General features: G+C 51.7%; 1 protein-coding gene across 12 annotated transcripts in view; it reads right to left on the bottom strand.

Annotated features, from left to right (window-relative positions):
- Window positions 1–21,827, bottom strand: part of DHX30 (DExH-box helicase 30) — a 28,147-nt gene that overhangs the window by 3,713 nt on the left and 2,607 nt on the right. For 2 of the 12 annotated variants that reach the window (XM_015852731.2, XM_015852732.3), the window contains exons 2-17: window positions 21,567–21,618; window positions 17,919–17,987; window positions 16,545–16,675; window positions 14,882–14,992; window positions 12,302–12,657; window positions 11,473–11,599; window positions 10,516–10,665; window positions 9,642–9,794; window positions 7,397–8,218; window positions 4,046–4,124; window positions 3,133–3,237; window positions 1,972–2,147; window positions 1,475–1,681; window positions 1,053–1,134; window positions 351–544; window positions 111–270 (exon numbers count right to left, since the gene is read on the bottom strand). In XM_015852731.2, coding sequence (XP_015708217.2) covers window positions 111–270; window positions 351–544; window positions 1,053–1,134; window positions 1,475–1,681; window positions 1,972–2,147; window positions 3,133–3,237; window positions 4,046–4,124; window positions 7,397–8,218; window positions 9,642–9,794; window positions 10,516–10,665; window positions 11,473–11,599; window positions 12,302–12,657; window positions 14,882–14,992; window positions 16,545–16,675; window positions 17,919–17,987; window positions 21,567–21,618 — 2,974 coding nt within the window. Of the gene's footprint in view, window positions 1–110; window positions 271–350; window positions 545–1,052; window positions 1,135–1,474; window positions 1,682–1,971; window positions 2,148–3,132; window positions 3,238–4,045; window positions 4,125–7,396; window positions 8,219–9,641; window positions 9,795–10,515; window positions 10,666–11,472; window positions 11,600–12,301; window positions 12,658–14,881; window positions 14,993–16,544; window positions 16,676–17,064; window positions 17,291–17,918; window positions 17,988–20,697; window positions 20,848–20,906; window positions 21,122–21,566; window positions 21,619–21,827 lie in introns of those variants that run through there. The other 10 variants (XM_015852734.2, XM_015852736.3, XM_015852729.3 and 7 more) reach the window with 9 other exon arrangements.

Raw genomic sequence — 21,827 nt, 5'->3', positions numbered from 1 at the left:
CCTATGTCTTTCTGACAGTGCAGGGCCCAGCACAGCACTGAGATATTAAGCAGGAGCAGAGCTCCAGCCTCTTCAGGTGACAGAAGGAGAAGCTGGTCTGTGGGACTCACCGTTGATGAAGCGAAGGCTGGGGCCATACAGGTAGTAGTCCTGCAGGTAGTTATCCCTAGCACGACTGTCCCTGCGTCTCAGCACCTCCTCCCAGCCTGCCACAGCTCTGACAAAGGCGAGGTGATCGCTGCCACTCTCCCGGCTCAGAACAGCCTTGGCCTGGCAGAGGGACACAACGTCAGCCAGGTGGCAGCCCTTCTCCTGCCCGCTTCCCCCCCTCCTCCAGGAGGTCTCCTCACCTTGTCCACCTCCGCACGGTTCTGCAGGCTGCTGCTGAAGGGGTCCCGGGTGAGGCAGGAAACGATGACGAGCAGAGGGTGGAGGCAGCGGTAGATGGATGCCAGGACAATGGCCTTTGCCAGCCGAGGGTCCGTGGAGATCTGGGCGAGGCGTTTCCCCAAAGTGGTGAGGGCTTCTCGTTGGTCCAGCACCCCTGCAACAGAGCCACCCAGAGGGCATAAGCCGCAGCTCCAGGCAGGGGCCAAGAGGCAGCCAGCAGCTTTGGAGATCTACCATGCTTGGATTACATGGTGTAACCTCCAGATAAAGCACACAGCACAAGGGTCATGGAATCTCAGAATGGTTGGGGTTGGAAAGGACCCCAAAAGCCCCCAGGCCCAACCCCTGCCATAGGCTGACTGCCCCCCAGCTCAGGCTGCCCAGGGCTCAGTCACAGCCTCAGGCACCTCTAGGGGAGGGCAGCACGGTTCCAGGCAGTGCCAGTGCCTCACCAGCTTCCTCTCTCTTCGAGCACAGCAGTGCAGGAAATGAACCAGCACTACAATGTGTGCAGTTTAAGAAGTCTCTATCAACTGTCATCCTTATCTGGGGACAATCCTGCCCAGTCTGTCCCACAGGATCCTGTGCCAACTCTCACTTCCCACATTCAGACAGCAAACACGTTCCCATCACGCCCACACCAGGACACTGCATTAGCTCACCAATTTCCTGCAGCAAAATCACTGCTTCATCCACAGCTTTGATGTCAGGGCTGTCCAGAGCCTTGGAGAGAAATTCAACTGCCTGCAATACACAGAGAGAAAACAAAAGACATGTTTCCCATGCCCACGCATGGGAGGGCCTTCATGAACACACTACTCTGCCCCAGGGCCCTGAGTTCCCCTCCTCATATCCCTACAGGAACACGAGCACAGCCCTCTCCACTCATGCACAGAGTCTAGCTCTAGACACACTCCATAATCAAAATAATCTCTGTATTTTCTGGTCTTAACTTCTCCACATAGCAGTGCATATTTGGACACAAGAACCAGAGCCATCAGCATCACTGATTGAGGAGCAGGCCCTAGGCAGACTGCATCCTGGTTCCACTGGGTGCAGCCCTGCAGGCACGTGTTGTGCTTACTGTTTTCTCTGGCATGTGGATCTTGGCCTGAACCACCAGGTTCTCCAGCGGAGTGCGCAGGATCTCTGGAACTTGGTATGTTGGCATCTTATCCAGGCGGCTGCGAGGGAAGAGGTGATAGGCAAACCCCGACTGGCAGCGGCCAGCGCGCCCTCGCCGCTGCACAACGTTTGATTTGGACACCCACACTGTTTCCAGGCAAGACACCTGGAAGAAGAAGGATTAAGTGTGAATGCTCCTGCAGCTGACTGCCTGATATAAACAGAGCCTTCCATCTGGTCTGCAGACCTTGGAAACTCCTCACAACCAATCGACCATCCCACTAAAGGGCAGGAGAAGCCTTGCCATCCTCCTGCATCCTTGCACTGCTAGTCTCCAGTGAGCAGCAGTGCAGAGGCCTGAGGCACTCAGCACATGGATGGCAGCAGGATGCCATCTGCTGGACACCTGCCTGCTCTCTGGAGCTCAGTGCTCCCCACGCGGCCCTGTAGCAGTACCTTGGTCTTTAGATCATAGCGCTCCTCCTTGTGCGTGCCACTGTCCACCACGTGGACGATGTCATTGATGGTGATGGAGGTCTCAGCAATGTTGGTGGCCAGGACAATCTTCCTGACACCAGGTGGAGGCCGCTGGAAGATGTTCTGTTGGTCCATCATGGGGATGTTGGAGTGCACTGGCAGAGAAAAACAGTCAGTCCCACCCTGCTGAGCTGCTCTGCTGCACAAAGATGAGCTGAGCTGAGACTTGCAGCCATCCTGGCACAGTCACCTCCCACTGCCAGAGGTGGGGAATGGGGATGGGACGCTGCTTTAAGACTGATGGGCACTGCCAGCAGTTTCCTGTCAGCCAGACCCCAGGGGAAACAACCAACCAGACCACACATCAACTCCAGTCACATCCCATCCCACAGAGGTGAATGGCACGACTAGAACATCATCCCACCCCCTTCCCCAGTCCAGTTCTTCATCTTCCCCTTTTCTAAAGGCATACGGGGCAGGAAACTGGGATAACCCCACTGTTGCCTGGTTTAACATCATCAGAAATGAATACTGACGAGAGCCTGTAACGTTTTTATACCCTATTTTCCACACCACAAATCAGTGACAGAGAAATTTCCAGCAACTGCACAACGCAGCAGGGAAGCACTGGAAGGTGCAGGTCTGTCAGAACACCTGCATTAATTAAGGGAGCAGTCTGGAGATGCACCCCTACCTGACACTGAATACAGCAGACTGTTAAAGCAAGAAACCCAAAACAAAAGTCTTTCAATCTCTGCAGGGAAATACTGACTTGTTTTAGGTTTCCCTCCTGGGATACAGAACATTAAGTTCACGAATAGAAGGTGAGCAATGGATGTCCCACAAAGCAGCCTTGAAGAGCTCTTCTATCAAGGCTCAGCACACAGCTCCAGCGACACAGAATGCATCGCTCTCCTCCTCACCTAACTCTGCTCTGCTGGAGGCAGACAGGAAGCTGGCTTATCTGATCACACACAGGTTTGGCCAGCCTCTGCTAGGAGTTATTGGTGCTTTACATGCACTTCTACACACATCAGAGCACACAAACTCACTCTGTACCTGTGTGTAACTGCTGAAGGGGTTCATGCAGTCAGCTGCCCCCCCCTACCGACTGCAGGGGAGAAGCCTGGCCCATCTCACCTGGTAGGACGAGGTACCGGCTGTTCTGAGAGCCCAGCATCTCCAGCAGGCGCTGCTGCACACCTTTGATTTCCTGCCACCCAGGCAGGAAGCAGAGGATCCCACCTGTAATAGGGCAAGAACACATGATGTGCAAACCCAAGCACTCTTCCCCAGCTGGAGACACAGAAACTGCTTCTGCTGCACAGACGGGATGCCCATTATTTCCCCTCAGTCCCAGAAACCCAAAGCGAAGCAGAGCCCAGGGCTGTGATACCCACTGCCAGCTGATCACTACGGAAACTGCCATCATACTTCTGGACAAATGCAGTCACGGCCATTAGGGCAGTCTGTCCCAAGGACACGCTCCTCTGCACAGCACATACCTGCTGTGCTGCACCCAGCTCTGAACTCATGGGGCAGAGTTTAAAACCAAAAAGGGTTTTAAACAGACAAGGCCAGCTGCACTCTAGGAGTGAATAGCTTCTGTCAGCTTTGAAACACGAAAGCGCTTAAAAGTCATCTTAGAATACAGCCTCCTTCATCACACCAACACCTCCCAGGGAACGGCACTTAGTGGGGATGGTTCTCCAGCACAGGATTGGAAACAAACAGTGCAGCACAGGCTGGTGCACAAACCAGTTCAGCACTTGAGCCCAGCAACAGCTGTACCTCAGGACACAACGACTGAGACACACCAGCACAGGAACCTGCATCCAACTCTGCTTCCAGATACCCTTCTGGACTCCAGAGATAAACCTGAGCAACTGCTCTGAGCACTGTTCACTTCCCCTGGCTGAGGCAGGAGATCAGGGTGGTCCTGCAGAACTCAGCACAGGATTTCCTATGCCAGGGGTCTGGGCTCTGTAAATACCAGTTTTTGTTTTCCCCCCTCCCGAAAAAGTAAAGGGGAGGAGGGCAAAGCAGAACCTACCTGGTTCTCCATGGGCGTCAATCTGGAGTACAAGGTCGGTGATCAGATCAAGATCAAGGACACATTCATCATCTGATTGCTAGATAAAACAGTAAGCACAGCAAGGTAACGTTTTGATACAGGTACTATGGGAGCTGGCAGGAGGAGTGCCATCCTAGCTCTGCTCTTTGTCATCATGCGATGGCTGAGCTGAGATATGGAGAAGACTGGCAGCAGAGCTACTAACCCTGGATTCTAGGAGAGCAGACTGCAGGCTGCTCGAGGAACTGGTTAGTAATGGGGGTGGGGGTCTACCATTGGTGGTGACATTTGCAAATCCATCTTTTAAGAGTGCAGGAACAGGCAATTCCAGCACGTCGGAAGCCAAGCAAGGAGGCAGGAGGCAGTGTGGCTGAAGAGGGAGCTCCTCCTAGAACTCAGGCAGAAAAGTAAAGAGTATGAGCTTGGTAGGTCAGGGCTATACAGGACTGCAGAGACGCCCTCTGCCTTCACAAGGAGAAATTCACATGGCCAAACTCAGAACTGAAGCTGACACGTTGTGATGGACAATAAAAAAGAAGTGGTAGATTTTTTGTTTGGTTGGTTTTTACTTGATAAAGTTGGCCATCAAGCAGGCGTGAAAGTAAAGCCGACATTTAATGGCTTCTTCGCCTCCACCTTAACACCAACCATGGGTTGGAGCACCACAACCTGGGAGTGATAAGCTCCCAGCTGACTCGATTTACTGCTGCAGCTGAATGCACCCTAGTCTATGGACTCCAATGGGATTCATCCCAGGGTCCTGAAAGACCCCTCTCAGTTATCTGCTGACAGCCACAGGAATCTGCTCAATTCTGGTCAATTGAAATCTTATGTTAATCTAATCTTCAAGAAGGGCAAGAAAGACGATGGTGGTAATCAGTACCTGGTCAACTTCTGAAGACTGTTCTAGGAGCTGGTGATAAAATACTTGCAAGATACCATTAGTCAAGACCAACACGGGTTCACAGCAGCCCAGCCATGCCTTACTAGCTTGATGTCCTTTTATGACAAGGCTCCACTGCCTTTTCACCCACTGGGTTTGGGCTATGGGGATTCCAGCAAAGCTTCTGATAATCCCACAGTATCCTTCTAGACAAAATGTCCGGCACACAGCCAGACACACACAGACATGATGGTGAGGATGGGCTGATGGGCCAGGCTCAAAGGCTTCTAGGGCATGTGGCAACATCAGGCCCGCGGCCAGCAGCCAGGTTCTACAGGCTCAATTTTAGGGCCAGTTCTCTTCACTACTTCGATCAATGACTTGGATACAAAAGCTGAGTGCACTGTGTACATTTCTGGATGACACTGAACTGGGAAGAGCCACTGATTCCCTTGAGGGTAGAGATGCCTCGCACAGCAGTCTTGGTAGAGTGCTGGGCAACCACCAACCACATGAAATTAACTAAGAGCAAACAACAAATTCTGCAGCAGGGATGGTGTAATCCTGGATGTACACAGTGGCTGGATTGCAGCCCCACAAAAGGAACCGAGGGGTTCTGCTTAACAATAAGCTTAATATGAGGGATATTAATATGAGGGATGACCTCACTGCTGTCTGCAGCTTCCTCATGATGGGGAGCAGAGAAGGAGCTGCTGACACTTTGTGGGCAGGATGCAAGGGAATGGCTCCCAGCTGTGTCAGGCAAGGATCAGGATGGATATCAGAAAAGAATTCTCCACCGAAAAGGTGGTTGGGCACTGGGACAGGCTGCCCAGGGAAGTGGTCACAGCCTCACGTTTATAAGGAGTTCAAGAAGCATTTGGACAACACTCTCACATCTACAGTCCAAATCTTGGGCTGCCCAGTGTGGAGACAGGATTTAGACTGAACATCAATGTGGGTTCTTCCAATTCTGGATACTCTGTGATTCCAGGAGGACACGTGCAGAGGAATAAGCAGCGATCTGGTTAGAAAGGTGCACAAACTCACAAAGCATCTTCTGGAGAGAGCAATTGCCTGTAGCTGGATGGCCTCCCCAGGACCAGGAACCTCAGGAGTCTGGTCTGGCTCCATCTGTCCCGTGCTCCAGTCACAGCTGCTGCCAGCTTCCTCTGCTGTGCTGTGAAGATGCAGCCTCTATCCTGCTCTCCAGACCTGGAAGCTGACACTTGGGAACCTCTAATGAAGTAGCAAAACTTAGATGAAATTTCAGGGGCCAGAACTGTGCCACGTGTGCCCTAAGCCTTCAAACCCACCAGACACAGAACAGCAGCTTTTATGCCTCAGTAATTTGGAACAAGTGTGTCAGGCCAGCCTAAAAGGTAAAAAAAACCAGCCACAACAGAAACAGGAAGGTGGCCCTGAATGCAACAGGGCACCCTCAGCAAATCTGCTGATGACACAAAGGTAGGAGATGTGGCTGATACACCAAATGGCTGCTCAGACACAGAGGAACTTCTACAGGTGGCCAGAAACCTCCCGTGGTTCAGAAAGAAGAAAGACCAGGAAGCAGAGCCATGGAGCTACCACAGAGAGAAGAGGGAAGGGCCTTGAGGATGATGAAGGGTCTGAGAGGTACCTTAACCCATATAATTATTCAGTGGGGGGGAATGAAGAAGAGGGAGCCAGGCTCTTCTTGGCAGCGCCCACTGACAGGGCAAGAGACAACAGCCACAAATAAGATGCAGAAAATTCTGTTTAAGCATAGAAAAATCCATCTTTACTCAGGAGAGACTGAACACTGGAGAAGCTGCAAAGTCTCTGCCCTTGGAGATACTCAAAAGCTTCTCCTGAGCAGCCTGCTTGGGCTGACCATGCTCTGAGCAGGGGGGCTGGCCTAGACGAACCTGCAGGTCTTCCAATCTCAACCAATCTGTGATTCCACGACCTGCCACTGAAGTGAGATTACCCACAGCACACACCTGGAGGCACTCTCCAGAATAATAACATAGAGCAGTCAGACTAATTGCAAAAGGTGGCCATGGAGGAATCAAGTCATGCAAGACGACGAGTGCCCGGGTAACAAGGCTGCTCCAAGGCACGTCTGAGCCATCTGAATCTTGCACTAGACTTGCATGCTGCATATACGTAAGCACACTGAGCTGTGAGCTTACTCAAACATAAATACACTTCATGCTGAAGAGGGGAAAAATGCAACTTAAACCCAAATATGAAGCTGTCTTTACCCAAAACTTAACTAAAACACAAGGGATGCTAAGTCAAATTTAGCTCATGGGCTTTGACTTGGAATGAAAGCTAAGCAAACACTGCTAATGGACAACAGGAAAGAGGGACCAGATCCAGGCCCAAACTCTCCCCCTGCTGATACGCCAGAAGCCAGTCCCTTGTCCAGTGGGAACAGCTTCAACACCACACTGCACACCCACCTTTATTTCATAGTGCCGGTGTCGGTGCCTACCCAGCTTGGCCAGGATCTCCTCCAGGTAGTACTCCTTCACTGGGTACATGAAGCCCGGCACTTTGACCACAGGGCAATCCCCAAAGTAATGTGAGAAACGCTGATTGTCTCCTGTGGCGCTCATCAAGACCAGGCGCAGGTCGGGGTTGAGCTTCTGGATGCCTTTGAGCAGGATGAGCAGGAAATCCGTGTTGACATCTCGCTCGTGGACCTCATCGACCACGACGTGGCTGACACCCTCCAGACTGGGGTTTCCCTGCAGCTTGCGCAGCAGGATGCCCACAGTGCAGAAGAGCAGGGCTCCTCCCCGGGCAGGGGGTTTGCTCTCCAGCCGCACCTGGTAGCCCACGTTCTTCCTCATGTTGGGACCCAACTCCTGTGCCACACGCTGGGCCACCGAGATGGCGCTGATCCTCCTGGGCTGGGTGATGACGACGTTGCAGCGGGCGCCGCGGCCCTCCAGGATGTAATGTTCCAGCAGGAGCTGAGGGATCCTCGTGGTTTTCCCACAGCCCGTATCTCCTGCTATCACAACCACAGGGTTCTGCTCAATGGCTGACAGGATGGTGTCCTTGTGAGGATCCACCGGCAGCGGGTGGCTCTCCTGCCATGAGGATCCCCTCCTTTTCCAGAGGGCCAGCAGGTTCTGACTGAGGCGCACCTCCTCTGCTTCCAGCATAGGGATGTATGTCTTCCCCGTGATCGCGTCGCTGATCGCACCAGACTCCTTGCTCAGGTTCATCATGTCATCAGCAAGCCGGGGCCTGGACTCCCTGATGTCCACTGGATACTGGGAGAGACAGAGGAAGTTGTGAGGGACAGGGAGTTTGGGAACAGTCTTTAGAAGGAAGAAAGAAATAAGTGTCTGAAATGGACTCAGTCAGACAGGTTTTGCAGTGACCAAAAAGCCACATTCGCATCTCTTCAGACTTTGGGCAACTCAGCCTCCTAATTCTCACTTTAATAACCTCAACCCAGAATGTAACATGAGCAGCAATTCCGTTGTTGTGGCTCCTGAAGTCCAGGATCTGTCCTGACAGAAATACTAACACCAGTGTGTGAACTGACAGGCACAGAACTGGATCTTATGCTCTCCAACTCAGCGTCTACACTGCATGCAAGAGATGCAGCTGCCCCAGAAGCCAAATGTTTGATTCCATCAAGTTGTACCACTGCTCTCCTCACCTTCAGCAAGTCCAGACTCGTAACTTGCACAAAACATAAGCGTTTAGCTAGGCCAGAAATAGTCAGTCCTGGTTAAATTAAAAGAAAAGCCCAGCATCCCACAGGAATAACTAAAAGCAGCTACACTGGGTCAGGCACGGACAGAAACACAAACCAAACCATAGGCCTAAATGTTCAGAGTATTAAAGGTCCAGCTGCAGATCAGTAGTTCTGGATTCAGGCTTCCTCAGAGTCACAAAAGCAAGCCTCGATGCCCTGTGTCAGCTCATGGCACGTATGGAGGCAGACCAAGCACTTTCAAGAGGCTGCTGTTTTCCTAACTTTTCCAGCCCTTGACTCAGCCACTTAGAAAAGCTTGCTGAGAAGCAGCTGCTGCCATAGGCACAGGCTTGGCTTCCTAACATACTCACCACTGCTTCATTTATGGTATCTGCAAAATACTGTAAACATCCCCAGAGATCTACATCGTTCAGCTCTAAGAGTGCATCAGTGTGGCACAGCGACTACTTGTCACCTTCCAAACACGAGCATTATTTCCAATGACTTCAGTTAGCTGCAGACATTTACACCTATGGTACATCTATCCTCATCTAACCTGAGCACTAACTCCTGCTTTGACAACAAATGCTCCCAGGGAACCCTGTCCTGCCCCATGGAACACTGCTTCAGCTCCTGACAGCCTCACACCAGGGAGAGGGATCTCCTGGGTGAGCATGGGCTGGGGGATCTGCACCCACCACTCAGTTACATATGCTGGAAGAGACACTGCCAAAGGAGCTCTGCAAATTCACCAGCAGCTGGCCCTTGTACAGGAACAAGGCACAGCCAGTCTTAGCACATAACAAAGAATCCAGAGAAGGCCCACTGCACATAAAGGGTCACCTTTCCTTAAGGCTCAACAAAGACTGATGAGTTTTGTGGCAAAACACCGAGCCACAAACTCGCCCAACACTCTGCCATGGAGTTCCCAGCCAGTGTACAATTTCTAAAGCTAAAGGTGATGAACCCAAGGTGGTTCTGGGCCTTACATGATTCAGATAGTTCTCAATCTTGCGCAGGGTCGCTTCAGGGACTTTGATGTGGCACGGCTTCCTCTGGTTCTCCCCAAGCTCTCGGAGGGAAGTCATGTTATACATAGCATGGCTGAGCGGGTTGTTGTTCTTGTCCACCAAGCCAAGGCTCTGTGAAGGACAGAAGCAAAGAAGAACATCAGACAAGACTGAGGCACATGACATGACAGTGGAGATGGGTCCTGAAGGTTCTGTTGGGCTGACTGCCCCCCCCAAAGCCTCATCCCTTCATGTCCTGCTTTTACCATGGCACGGAACAGGACATGTTCCTATTGTAGAAATGGACACGTGGAAGCAAAAGGTTTAATTCCCTCAGCACAGTGCCCAGGGTCTCAGTAAGACCTGCCAAAGAAACCACAGCTGTATGTGACAAAACCCTCCTGGCACGGGGTATTAACTCTCTTGCTGCGGGCCTGGTATGTTGTGACAACTCAGTACTAAGCCTTATGCTATTTTCCTGGATGGCTTTAGAGTCTGCAGAGAAACCTAATACAGCCATGCTGCCAGATGAGCTCATCTACAGGAACAGGAGACTAGACAGCCTGTCCTAGCAGACATCACTGAGGGGTCCAAGAGAACAAGACTTCAAGAATAATCCCTACACACCACTTTGCTGAGAGCTCAAAAACCTCTAAGGGATCATCACAGGTTTGACACCAGATTGGTACAAGAGCAATTGAGATCGATTCCAAAGGTTTGGGAATGTATGTTTACTGAGTCTGAATTCAGAGACATGAAAGTTTCACGTGCCACATGAAGCTCAAACACAGTGAGTCAGGTGCAAGGAGCATCTACGTGTGTCAGGAGGGGTGTGGGAGCTGTGTGTACTTACCTTCAGCTTCTGACAGGCCAGTGCTGCTGCTTTGTTTTCTGCCTCCACCTTACGACGGCCCTTGGCTGCAAAAGTCATTGGACAGGGCCAGCGGAGCGTCAGCTTGCAGATCTTGGTCTTGGTACCAACTGTACGGAACTGCATGTATTCCTGAAGGGTTGGGAGAGCTGGGTGAGAGCCCTACACAGACAGACCTTAAAATACAGCCTCACATTTCTAAGCAGAGTGTTTACTGCACAGAGCTCCAGATGCCCCATCCCTGCAGGCACCCAAGGCCAGGCTGGATGTGGCTCTGGGCAGCTTGGTCTGGTGGTTGGCGACCCTGCACAGAGCAGGGGGTTGAAACCAGATGATTATTGTGGACATTTGCAAACCAGGCCATTCTATGAGTATGAATTCCACCCCAAGCCCATAAGTTAAGGCAAAAGTGAATGGAGAGAGATGTGCGGAGAAGAACGTGTCTGATAGCATGTGGGGTCAATATATGGAGCATATGTGCTCCATATGGGGTGGAGCACAGCTGGGGTCTGCTAAGCACATGGGGTCTGGAAAGGAGGTGGGTGACACACACCAAGGAGCAGAACTGCTGGATAGTGGCAAAAATCAAATTGAAGAATGACTCCACCAGCACAGAAATGACACATCCCCAAGTAACACCAACTTGTATTTGGTGCAGACATTAGAGGAAATGCCAGCTTATCTTAGAAAACAGATTCCTTCATTCAAACAGCAGCTCCTCCATTGCCTGGACCTCAAGTAACAGCATTCCTGGTGCTTCTTTTAAGACGTTCCCCACCAAGACTTCTCCCACCCTTCAGGCTGATTTCTGTCAGCCTAGTTAACCTCCCTTCACTCCGCAACACCCAGCTGCCCAAAGAAACATCCAAAGAGACTCCAACTGGAGCCCCTGAGCTTCCTCATTGCAGGTCCCAGGGCAGGGAGCACAAGGCACCTTACCTTGACTGTGGAGGAAGAGGTTGCAATCTGAATCACTTGGGCCAGGAGATTCTTGGGAAGTGGGAACTGTGTCAGAGCGCGGATGGCAGTGTTGTCATCTGTCATTTCAATGGAACTCCCTCCTCGGCTGGATGGAAGAGAACAGTGAGATACACAGATATGCACTCCATCCTCAGACCCACCTCACTTCAGGTCTGCTGCTGAGTACAAGTAACCTCAGTCACCTGCTCAGTCTTACCACTAAAATCTGTCAATTACAAAACAACCACCCTGAGCAGCAATTAAAACGTTACAGCAGTATTACAAACTAGACTGAACAGACAGCTTTTAACTGATTAAAACAAGCAAAAAAACCAAGGCAGGGTTACGTTATTTCTGTATCCAACAGCATCCCTCAAAACAACCACCACCACCAGGACCCCACTGCTTTTTCTCCTATTGACTGCTTGAAATATAAGACTTGTGCTCATAAAGTCAAGTAAGCATGGTGATGAAAAGGAGCAGACTTTGTACTGCCCCCAGCATTTAGGGGGATTGGAAAAGGACTCCTGCATGCACTGCTTCTGGAAACAGAAACCTCTTTAGGCCCAGAACTCCAAAGATGGCACTTGGACATTCCATTGTGATAACAGGGAAGCACAAGATCAGGCTGCCCCACTACCTCTCCCATACAAAATGGAACAGGCAGCGCTGGGCCCACCTGCAGGTCACACCAGCAATGCAGGAAGCTGCAGCTCCATTCTGAGGAACTATGGGATGCATCAGCTACAAAGGAAAAAAATCTCTCTTCTTTACTGCCCTGCATTAGCAGCTATCCGGACAGACTCACCTTGGATCTCTGCCCAAAGTTCGAGCATCCTGATGTGCCATGGGTAAATAATCGGAAACATCGATTGCTTCTTCTTCCAGCTCTCCCTCCTCCAGTTCCCCTTCCTCTAGCTCCCCTTCCTCCAGCTCTTCTCTCCTCATGGCTTTGGGCATCCGGCCCTGCTCCATGGGCTGGATGGGGTCGTCGGGCTCCATCCGCCGCCAGCAGGTCGACAGGTCGGCGAGGGAAGGGCCGGACTTGGAGCGCCATTTGCCCTCCGAGCACCACCTCTCATCAGGGCAGCCGAGCTGGTCAGCCAGCAGCCGGTACTTGGCAGCATCAAACAGCTCATTCCTGGGCCCCAGCAAACCCCAGCCCTACAAGAGAGAAACCAAAGTCAGACAGCAGTGAGGAGACAGAAATGTAACTGCAGGGAGCACCACATGCCTGGGGAAGGAGAGAAAGGAAGGAGCATTTCCTTCACATTACACAGAAAAGGCACATCCAGAAACTCAAAGCTTTTCCTTCTACCTGGATTTCTGCAAAGCCTCTGACATGGTCCATCACCAAATCCTTCTCTCTAAACAGGAGAGGTGCGGATCTGAAGGAAGGGCTGTTTGGTGGATTAAGAACTGGCTGGCTGGATGCAGCCAAAGGGCTGTGATCAATGGTTCTGTGTTGGGGGGAGGCTGGCCACAAGCAGTGTCCCTCAGGGGTTGGCCTTGGGACTGGTGCTGTTCAATATCTTCATCAATAAGAGACAATGGCAACACATGCACCCTCCGTGAGCCTGCAGATGACACCAAGCTGAGCAGTGCTATTGATTCACTGGAAGGAAGGGAAGCCAACCACAGGGAGCTGGACAGGCTGGAGAAGTGGGCCCACGTTAACCTAATGAGGATCACTAAGGCTGAGTGCAGGGTGCTGCATTGGGTTGGGGCAATGCCAGGTGTTTATACTTGAGAGCAGCCCTGCAGAGAGGAACCTGGGGGTCCTGGGGGATGAGCCAGCAGTGTGCACCTGCAGCCTGGAAGGCCAACTGTGTGCTGGGCTGCATTAAGAAGAGGCAGCCAGAAGGAAGAGGGAGGTGATTGTCCCCCTCTACTCAGCAGTAGTGAGGCCCCATCTGCAGTGCTGTGTCCAGGCCTGGGGACCCCAGAACAGGAAGGATATGGAGCTCTTGGAGAGGGTCCAAAGGAGGCCACTAAGATGATCAGGGGGCTGGAGCAGCTCCTATGAGGAAAGGTTGAGGGAAATGGGATTGTTTGGCTTGAAAAGAGAAGGCTGCAGGGAGACCTCATTGTGGGCATCCAGTACTTGAAGGGAGCAAATAAACAGGAGGGGGAATGGCTGTTTGTGAGGGTGGGCAGTGACAGGACAAGGGGGAATGGTTTGAAACTGAGACAGGGGAGGTTGAGGTTGGATCTTAGGAGGAAGTTTTTCCCCCAGAGGGTGGTGATGCATTGGAACAGGTTGCCCAAGGAGGCTGTGGATGCCCCATCCCTGCAGGCATTCAAGGCCAGGCTGGATGTGGCTCTGGGCAGCCTGGGCTGCTGGTTGGTGACCCTGCACACAGCAGGGGGTTGGAATGGGATGAGCACTGTGAGCCTCTGCAACCCAGGCCAGTCTATGATTCTCCAGCCAGCACTTAAGGAAGGCAATTTGTACACCAACCTCCCTTCCCAAAGCACAGTTGCTTGGAATAGTTATAGGTGTTTTACAAGTTTTTAATTGTACTCAGCATATTTCTGGCAGACTCTTACCAGACCACTACAATGAATTTCACCTTCAGCTCTCAGAGGACCCCTATTAGATAAGGTTGCACTATTCTGTGCTGTAGGCATGCCCAGCACAGCAAGAATTCACTTTGCTGCTATAACCAGAAGTCATATTCAGATGCCCTCTGCCCCAATTAACAGTGCCACGTTGCCTGGATTGATGACCATTTACTTTGTGGCTACTTCTATAGCTGGCACTGTACAAGGCCTCCCATGATCAGCCTTTCCTGTTGGTTGCAGCTCTAGCTGGCAAACCCTATGGTTAAAACTTCACATGCATAACCTATGGTTTCAAGGTTAGTGGTTTTTTGCCTTTTTGTTGCTCATTCTGGGTTCGTTTGCTTCCTAGTTCCAAAGTGAAAATAGTATGCTGAGGAGCAAGGATAAAACAACAGCGTGTGCTCAGTGAACATTAACTGAACAAGCACCAACTGCGCTGCAGGTAAAGCCAACCAGTGGAACGAGTTTTGCTAATCACAGGATTCCAAAAGCAGCTCAAGAAACTACTAGCTTTAAGGCTGCAATCCTTCACTTCTAAAGGCTTAGCTTGAAAACTAAACAGTTACTTCTAAATGGAGCTTTCTTGATCTAAAAGCAAATTAAAAGGTCTCCTATTGTCGGAGCACCTGCAGCACCTCCTCCAGGCTCCTTAGTAGGAAGCACTGCTCCTACTCCACAGATGAAAGGGAAACTCTAAACAGGCCAATTAAGAAGGTAAACAGGCAAAGGCAGAAAAAATCAGAAGGGGTATCAGCAGAACAGGCAGTGCCTGCATGCTCAAAGACTTGTTTCATCAAGCTACAGAGGAAGAACAAAAGCTCACCTTGAAGAGCTGGCATGCAGCAGCTGCTGCCTGTCTCTCAGCATCGATCTTCTTGGTCCCATAGCCTTCTACTTCCACGTTCTTAGGCCACTTTATGTGCAAAGTGACTTTCTGAAAAGCAAAGACATTCACCGAAGTGAGACAGAGCAACGTTTCTCCTTCAGCAGCAGCAGTTACTTCAGACACCTCTGAACTCCAGGTAAGAAGAGAGCTCTAAGTGAAATTCCTAAACAAACCCGGGCCAAGCTTCACAGACTGCAGCGTGTCAGCAAAAAGGAATCAAGTGGCAAGAGCTCCTTACCACAGCAATTCAGTTTCAGAGTAACTGTTCTTATGTGCAGTACAGCAAGTGAGCCATGCCTGAGAAGCAGCATGCACCATCTCAACATTTTTCTGTTTGCAATGGCAAACAAACCTTCCTCGTTACCTCACCATGACCAATTAGCAGCACAGTGCACCAGTCACACTCATCAGGCAAACACAAACCCAGCCTTTGCTTTATTCTGCCCAACACATGCTATTAAGGAACGACTGGATGTTGTGTTGAGGGACATGGTTTAGTGGGAGCTATTGGTAATAGGTGAACGGTTGGACTGGATGATCTTGTAGGTCTTTTCCAACCTTGGTGATTCTGTGATTCTGACACCAGCAGTTGGTTCAAAGGAGCTGAAAAAGCCCCAGAGGCAAAGAACACCAGGAGCTGAACCTGCCCTTGTAAAAAACCATTCCAAAGCCAGAACTTGTTCCACTCCAGGCCCTGCTGATGCCGTAGCTGAGTTTCTGTAAGGCTCAAAGAGGGAAATGCCCACAGAATTCCCTCCTGCTGCTGCAGCAAAGATGACAGGTGGTGTTCAGGTCTGCTAGAAAAACCCCACCTATAAGGCTGCAGGATCTGCATCTCAGCAGCCTCCACCTGGCTGCAGGATCTGCCTGTCATCTCAATCTCATCTTACCCCAGGGAACTGCTGCATTTTAGCCCAGGGGTTCTGCATGAAGACACATGCCTGCTGAGGAAAGAGCTGTCTCATGAAGGCCAACAAACTCAGTGCTCACAAAAAGAAGCCTTGTCCCCTTCCAACCAACCTTCCCACTTTGACTCACCTGTTCTGTTGTCCCTGCACTTTTTCCTGCTTTTTCAGTTCTGCCTCTAACCCTCATTTGCTCCTAGAGCCAAACTAGTGCTTATTTCCCCTTGTTTTCTTTTTGGGATCAGAAATCAGAAGTTACGGTCAATATCAATTTACACTGAGTGCTAACAAGAACTGATTATGCAAACTAAAACAACGAGGCACTGCTTATGGCACCCCACAGCATACAGCAGAAAACTGCATTACTGCTGGAAGAAAAGCAGGCAACACACCCACAGGTAATAAAGCAACTCTGAAGTACCCAGAGCAGGGGGTTGAAACTGGCTGATCATTCTGGTCCTTTTCAACCCAGGCCATTCTATGGTCCTGTACCCATTTTGATGTACTGCCTAAAACAGAGATTTTCTGGTTTGTTTTTTCTTTTCTGTCTGAAAGATCATCCTCCAACCATCACATGGAATTAAAGCAGTGGTATCACTTTCCCTATTAAAGGCTCACTTCCAGGTGTAGCAATGTTCCTGGCTCACATCCCCTCCTGTGCACCACAGCTGCCATCCCCAGCAATGCAGCATTACCTTTTTTCTGGGCCCATTAGTATGGATGTACACCAGCTTGTCCCTCGCATGGGAAATGCCCAGGGCCCGTCCAATCACACTGTTGAGCAAGTTCTTGGGCTGCGGGAATTCCTTTAACAGGTCTCTGGAATCTGGAGGGGAAAAAAAACAACAGAAGATCTGAATGATTTCCAGTGCTCCTGCAGTCCTGTAACACCAGAGCACACGTTTCTCTGTGCTTACAGACAGGTATTAAGTGGTCCACACACAGTGTCTCCAGGCATCAGCAAAATGGTGCACAGCAGGTTGATGCCCCCTGAGTGCCCAATACAAGACAGCACTGCACGTCCAAATACACCTGATTGGATCTGAATGCAAAATCTCCTGGCACAGAACTCAAAGCCCAGCCCACTGCAAGGAGCCAGTGCTGCTTCCTCACTATGAAGGCAGAAGCTCCGTGTGCCACCCTTTGATGTCCAAACCCAACTGAGCAGTAACTGGAACAGACTGATATCTGCATCCCCCCCTCCACACACATCACCTTGGTTTAAAGCCGGGCTCTCAACCACACACATCACACCTTCGATCTGGTCATCACAAATGGAAAAGGTGAAATCGCACTCTGGGACTTCCTGCTTCATCTCCAGTCCCTTCTGCTTGGAAGCTCTTGCTTAGAGGCTGGAAATGAGACTCTGTACTACACTGCTCACAGGACCCTCACTGTGAGCAGCAGACCAGGAGAGAGCAGGTTCAGCTCCATGTGCTGATGGCTGAGTTGCAGCCCTGATCTGGCAGAAAGCTCATCCAGAAACACAGAGCACAGTTATTGCTGGGTTCAGAAGTGCCAGGGAACAGGAGAGGGGGACTGGCAGCAGCACAGCAAGAGCAGCCCTCGCATGGAGTGCTACACAACCATCCCTGCTGCTAGAGCAGGTGGAGCACCCAACTGGGAAGGAGCACAGACCCACCTGCGGCTCTCAGAGCTCCCAGCACGTCCTCCTGAGAACACTGACTGCAGTCACTACCACAAAGACATGGGGACTGCTTCCAGCAAGCACTGAACAGCTCCGTCATCCCCAGAGCAGCTGCACGGCACAAGAATACTGCAGGGATCTGTGCAGCACGAGCACTCAGCAGGAAGCAGAGCAACGTGGATAGCATGGGGTTGTAGTGAAGGAGTTACACTGCAGCAGAGCCTGGCAGGCTGCAGGTTGAGGGAGGACAAAATGCTCAACACATAAACCCCCCCAACAACAAAACTGATCCAGGGGACAGAGAAAGAACCTTCACTGCTGACAGGTTTGAAAGTTCTTCCTCCAAAGCACACGAGGAGCAGCAGCACAATTCCCAACTGTGCTATTCAATTCACTTAATAAATGAGAAATAAATAAGAACCTCCAGCAGCAGCCTGGATTATTTGGCCTCCGGTTGCTTCCCCTTTCAGGAACGATTCCCCGAGGAACTCTGTGATATGGAACAGATGGAGCAGAGAGGTACAATGTGTGTAAATGCCCAGGAAAAAACAGCACATTTACTTAAGGACCGAATGGATCTCTCAGATTCCGAGGTGACTTCTCAGCAAGCACTAAATATTTAAGTCATCCATACGCAAGGAACAAGATGTCTAAATAACAAAGCCCAGTTCTGGCTTGTAGATCAGCCCCTGAATTGCCAACGAGACACAATGTCTTCTCCCCAGCTGCCAACGCCACATTCAGCAGCACCATCTGATGCACCAGCGGCACTCAGGGCTTTGATGGATTGCCCTCAGCCCATCCTTAGCCTGAAATCAGGAGCTGAAAGGATCTTTCTTTGCACGAAGCCTCAGTTTTAAAGGAACAGTTCCCAAAGTGCAGCAGTGGGTTTGCAGAACGTTTCCTCCCCTGACAGATTGGATTTCTTGGCACCTTCATACATAGAGCACACGAATCCTGACTGTGAGAGCGGATATTTGGGTAGCAGCTCTATTAAAAGGAGCACAGCTTAATGCTCCCAGCACAAAACAGCTGGTTTTCATGCCCAGCTCCAATCCATGATGTCTTTAACCTCAGCTCCATGAGCTGAAAGTCTGCCATGGATAACAGACAAATCAAAGGAAGCCAATTAACTCATTCCTGTTCCTCTAAGTCAGAGTAACGAAGCTTAACTTGACTGTGGAAGTCAACGGCAATTCCAAGAAACAGTGGAAGAAAAAGGAGAAAAAAGCAAATGATTCCTATGTGTGATGGAAGACCCGACACAAAGACACCACCAGGTACATTAGGAGCACAAATAAAACGCCCTGGAGTCTCATCAAGACACAGGAGCATGAAATCCAGTTCAGTGTTTTACCTTCCCCCAAATTCTCTCCCCTTGAAGAAGCACCAAACAAAGCATCCCTGGGGAATGGATGGAACCAAGGAGCAGCAAGGACAAAGTGCTCAACATCAGGATGTGAGCCCTGCGCTAAGACATTCAGCGGCCCACAGGGAGAAGAGCTGTGTGGATGTGATGGCCCAGGCACATCTTCCTAGGGAGGGATGGAAAGAGCAGCCGGCAGCTCAGCCTGGAGCACACCATATCAATATTACCTGTTCCTTTTAGTTACTGCAACCACGGCTCCTTCCAAGTACACAGTAATGAAGAACAGAAGCTTTGCCTATGCAACAAGAACTGCTAAATCTGACAAGCACAGCAGGGAACCAAAGGACTGATGGGCAGCCTCCAGTACCGGGTGCTCCAAACTGAGGCACAGCGCTGGCTCTGAGCAGGGGAGCAGGACATAAACCACAAGGATCAGGGGAACCTTCATTCTTCTGCGATACACAGATGGCAAATGGAACCGACTGCAGTGATGGAGTCCATCTCAGAGCAAACGGGTTGAGACCGTGCACATCCCTGCTCCAAAATCCCACTGCTCAGGCCTGCAAAGTGAAGCATTAGATGCTAGCGCCAATATAACTGCCATTATTAAAGCTGGCCTCAGACCACAGTTTATTTTTCCATATTGGCAATAGTAACCATGGCTAGTAACAGTAGCAATCAAGCGTGGATAGCCAGCAAGTATCAGCTTGTTGAAGGCACAGCACTTGCACTTACAAGGTTTTCAACATAACTTTTATCATCCCTGCACGTTCAAGGTGCAGCTGTGCAGGTAGGGCAGAGCCACAGCAAGAGCCTGGGGGATGGTTCTGTTCACTTATCTGACACAAAGCAACGTGGAGCTGCTTGTGGGTGCAGAGGAGACCACACAGTGCTCAGGGGACGGAGCATCTCTGCTATGGGGCCTGGGGAGGAGAAGGTCCCGGGGAGCCCCCCCTGCAGCCTTCAGGTACTTACAAACAGGAGGGAGGGAGACTTCTACCTTGGTCTGACAGCGATAGATACAGGTTTTAAAGGTAAACCATTCACAAAAGCTTCCAGACAAAGCTCTGCACAGCTTAGAATCATAGAATCACAAGGTTGGAAAGGACCTAGAAGATCATCTAGTCCAACTGTCCTCCCTTTATCATGCCTACAGAAAAAAACCCTGTAGCTTCTGCAGGTGGAACTCTGAGCCCAAAGAACTTACACAGAGTCACAGAGCCGTGGAGGTAGGATGGACCTGCGGACATGCCCCCATCCAACCCCCCCACCAACACTGGGTCCCCAGTGCAGCTGCACAGGAAAGCACCACAGAACATCCCCAATTGGAAGGGACCCGAAGGAACACACAGCTCCAGGCTGCACACACACACAGCACTGCCCGAATGCCAGCAAGAGACTGAAAAATGACAGATACCGAGAGGGGAGGAGAGAAGGACGAGCAGCAGCAAAGGAAGGAGAAAAAGGAAAAGAAAGGAAGGGGAAAAGCTTAACGTCCAGCCAAGCAGCCACGCACGGGGCAGGGCCCGGCCCGGGGGGCGCAGCCTCAACACAACACTGCCAGCGAACGGCCCCGGCACTACACGGCTCTGCCGGCCCCGTACAGCCCTGCTTCACCATACGGCACATACACGGCCCTGCCAGCCCCATACAGCCCTGCCGGCCCCATACAGCCCTGCCGGCCCCATACAGCCCTGCTTCACCATACGGCACATACACGGCCCTGCCGGCCCCGCGGTGCTGCCCCGGCCCGGCCCCTCGGCGCGGCCTTGCTCCGCCGTGCCCGTCCGCACACGGCCGTCCCTCGTTCCGCCCCGCCCTCCTCCTCTACCTGCCGGCCGTTCCCCCTCCCGCTGTCCCGCTCCTCTCATCCCGTTCTGTGCCTCCCGTGATCGCTCACTGTCACTGTCAGCCCGCGGTGTCGCTCACGCCGCGTCCAACCGCCGTCCCCCCGCGGGGCCGCGGGTCGCTCCTCCCTTCCGCTGCGTCCCGGGCCCCCCCCGGCCGCTTCTCCTCTCTCCTCTCCTCTCGTCTCCTCACCCTTCACCATGGCGGTGCTCCGCTCCTCGGCGCCCGGAGGAGTCGGCTGCTCCTCCTCGTCCTCCTGCCGGGCCTCCTCCGTGCCGTCGGGCTCCGCTAATCGGGTGCACAGCCCCCTGGCCCCCCGGTAGCAGCGGCCGAGGCGCAGCGGGCCGGCAGAGCCGCAGGCGGCCGCCGCTTGGAGCAGCAGCCCCAGCGCCGCCATCTTGAGCCGCACGGTGCCGGCTGCGGGCCGCGGGGAGACGGGAGGAGGGTGGGATAGAGCGCCTCGTCACCGCTACAGCGCCCCCTGGCGGAGAGCGGGCGGGGAGGACTCGAGAGGAGGACTGAGAGACGGAGAGAAAGAAAAGGAGGAGAAAAGGGGGGGGGGAAATAAGGGCGAGAATGTAGAGATGGTTGGTGACCCTGCACACAGCGGGGGGTTGCAATGGATGAGCACTGTGGGCCTGTGCAGCCCAATGATATCAATGATCCTATGATATCTGCTTCCTTTTGGTCCCTGGTGCATTGAGAAGGAAGCCAGGCCATGGGATAAAGCTCCCATTGCTCCCAATAAGGAAGGGCAGCACTGCTCCTTGGAAATGAATTTGGTTGAGGAAAGTGCCCAAGCATTAAAATACCTGCACAAATTAATCAGCCGAAGGTTGTCTCAGCCCTTACCTTTAAGGGAATTCAATGAGAACATCTCCATCACAGCAGGAAGCGTTGACTCCTGGGAGAGCGAGAGCAAAGAGAAACACCAGGTTAGAATTCACGTCCCCTTTGAGATGCTTAAAGCCTTTGGTGCTCCCAAAGCTGGATGTTCTCAGTGTAAAACATCTGACAGCCCTCAGTAAGCTCCTCCTTGGTGCTCCTCACCTGCAGGCTCCTTATAGCAAAGCCAAGAATGAGACGCATCCTTTTGTTCATTGCTGACATTAT

The sequence above is a fragment of the Coturnix japonica genome, chromosome 2, assembly GCF_054131305.1.
Source record: "Coturnix japonica strain WE chromosome 2, WE-NBRP24, whole genome shotgun sequence".
NCBI lineage: Eukaryota > Metazoa > Chordata > Aves > Galliformes > Phasianidae > Coturnix > Coturnix japonica.
Note: the sequence above shows the minus strand (reverse complement) of the source record. Positions and strands in the feature narration are given on the sequence as shown.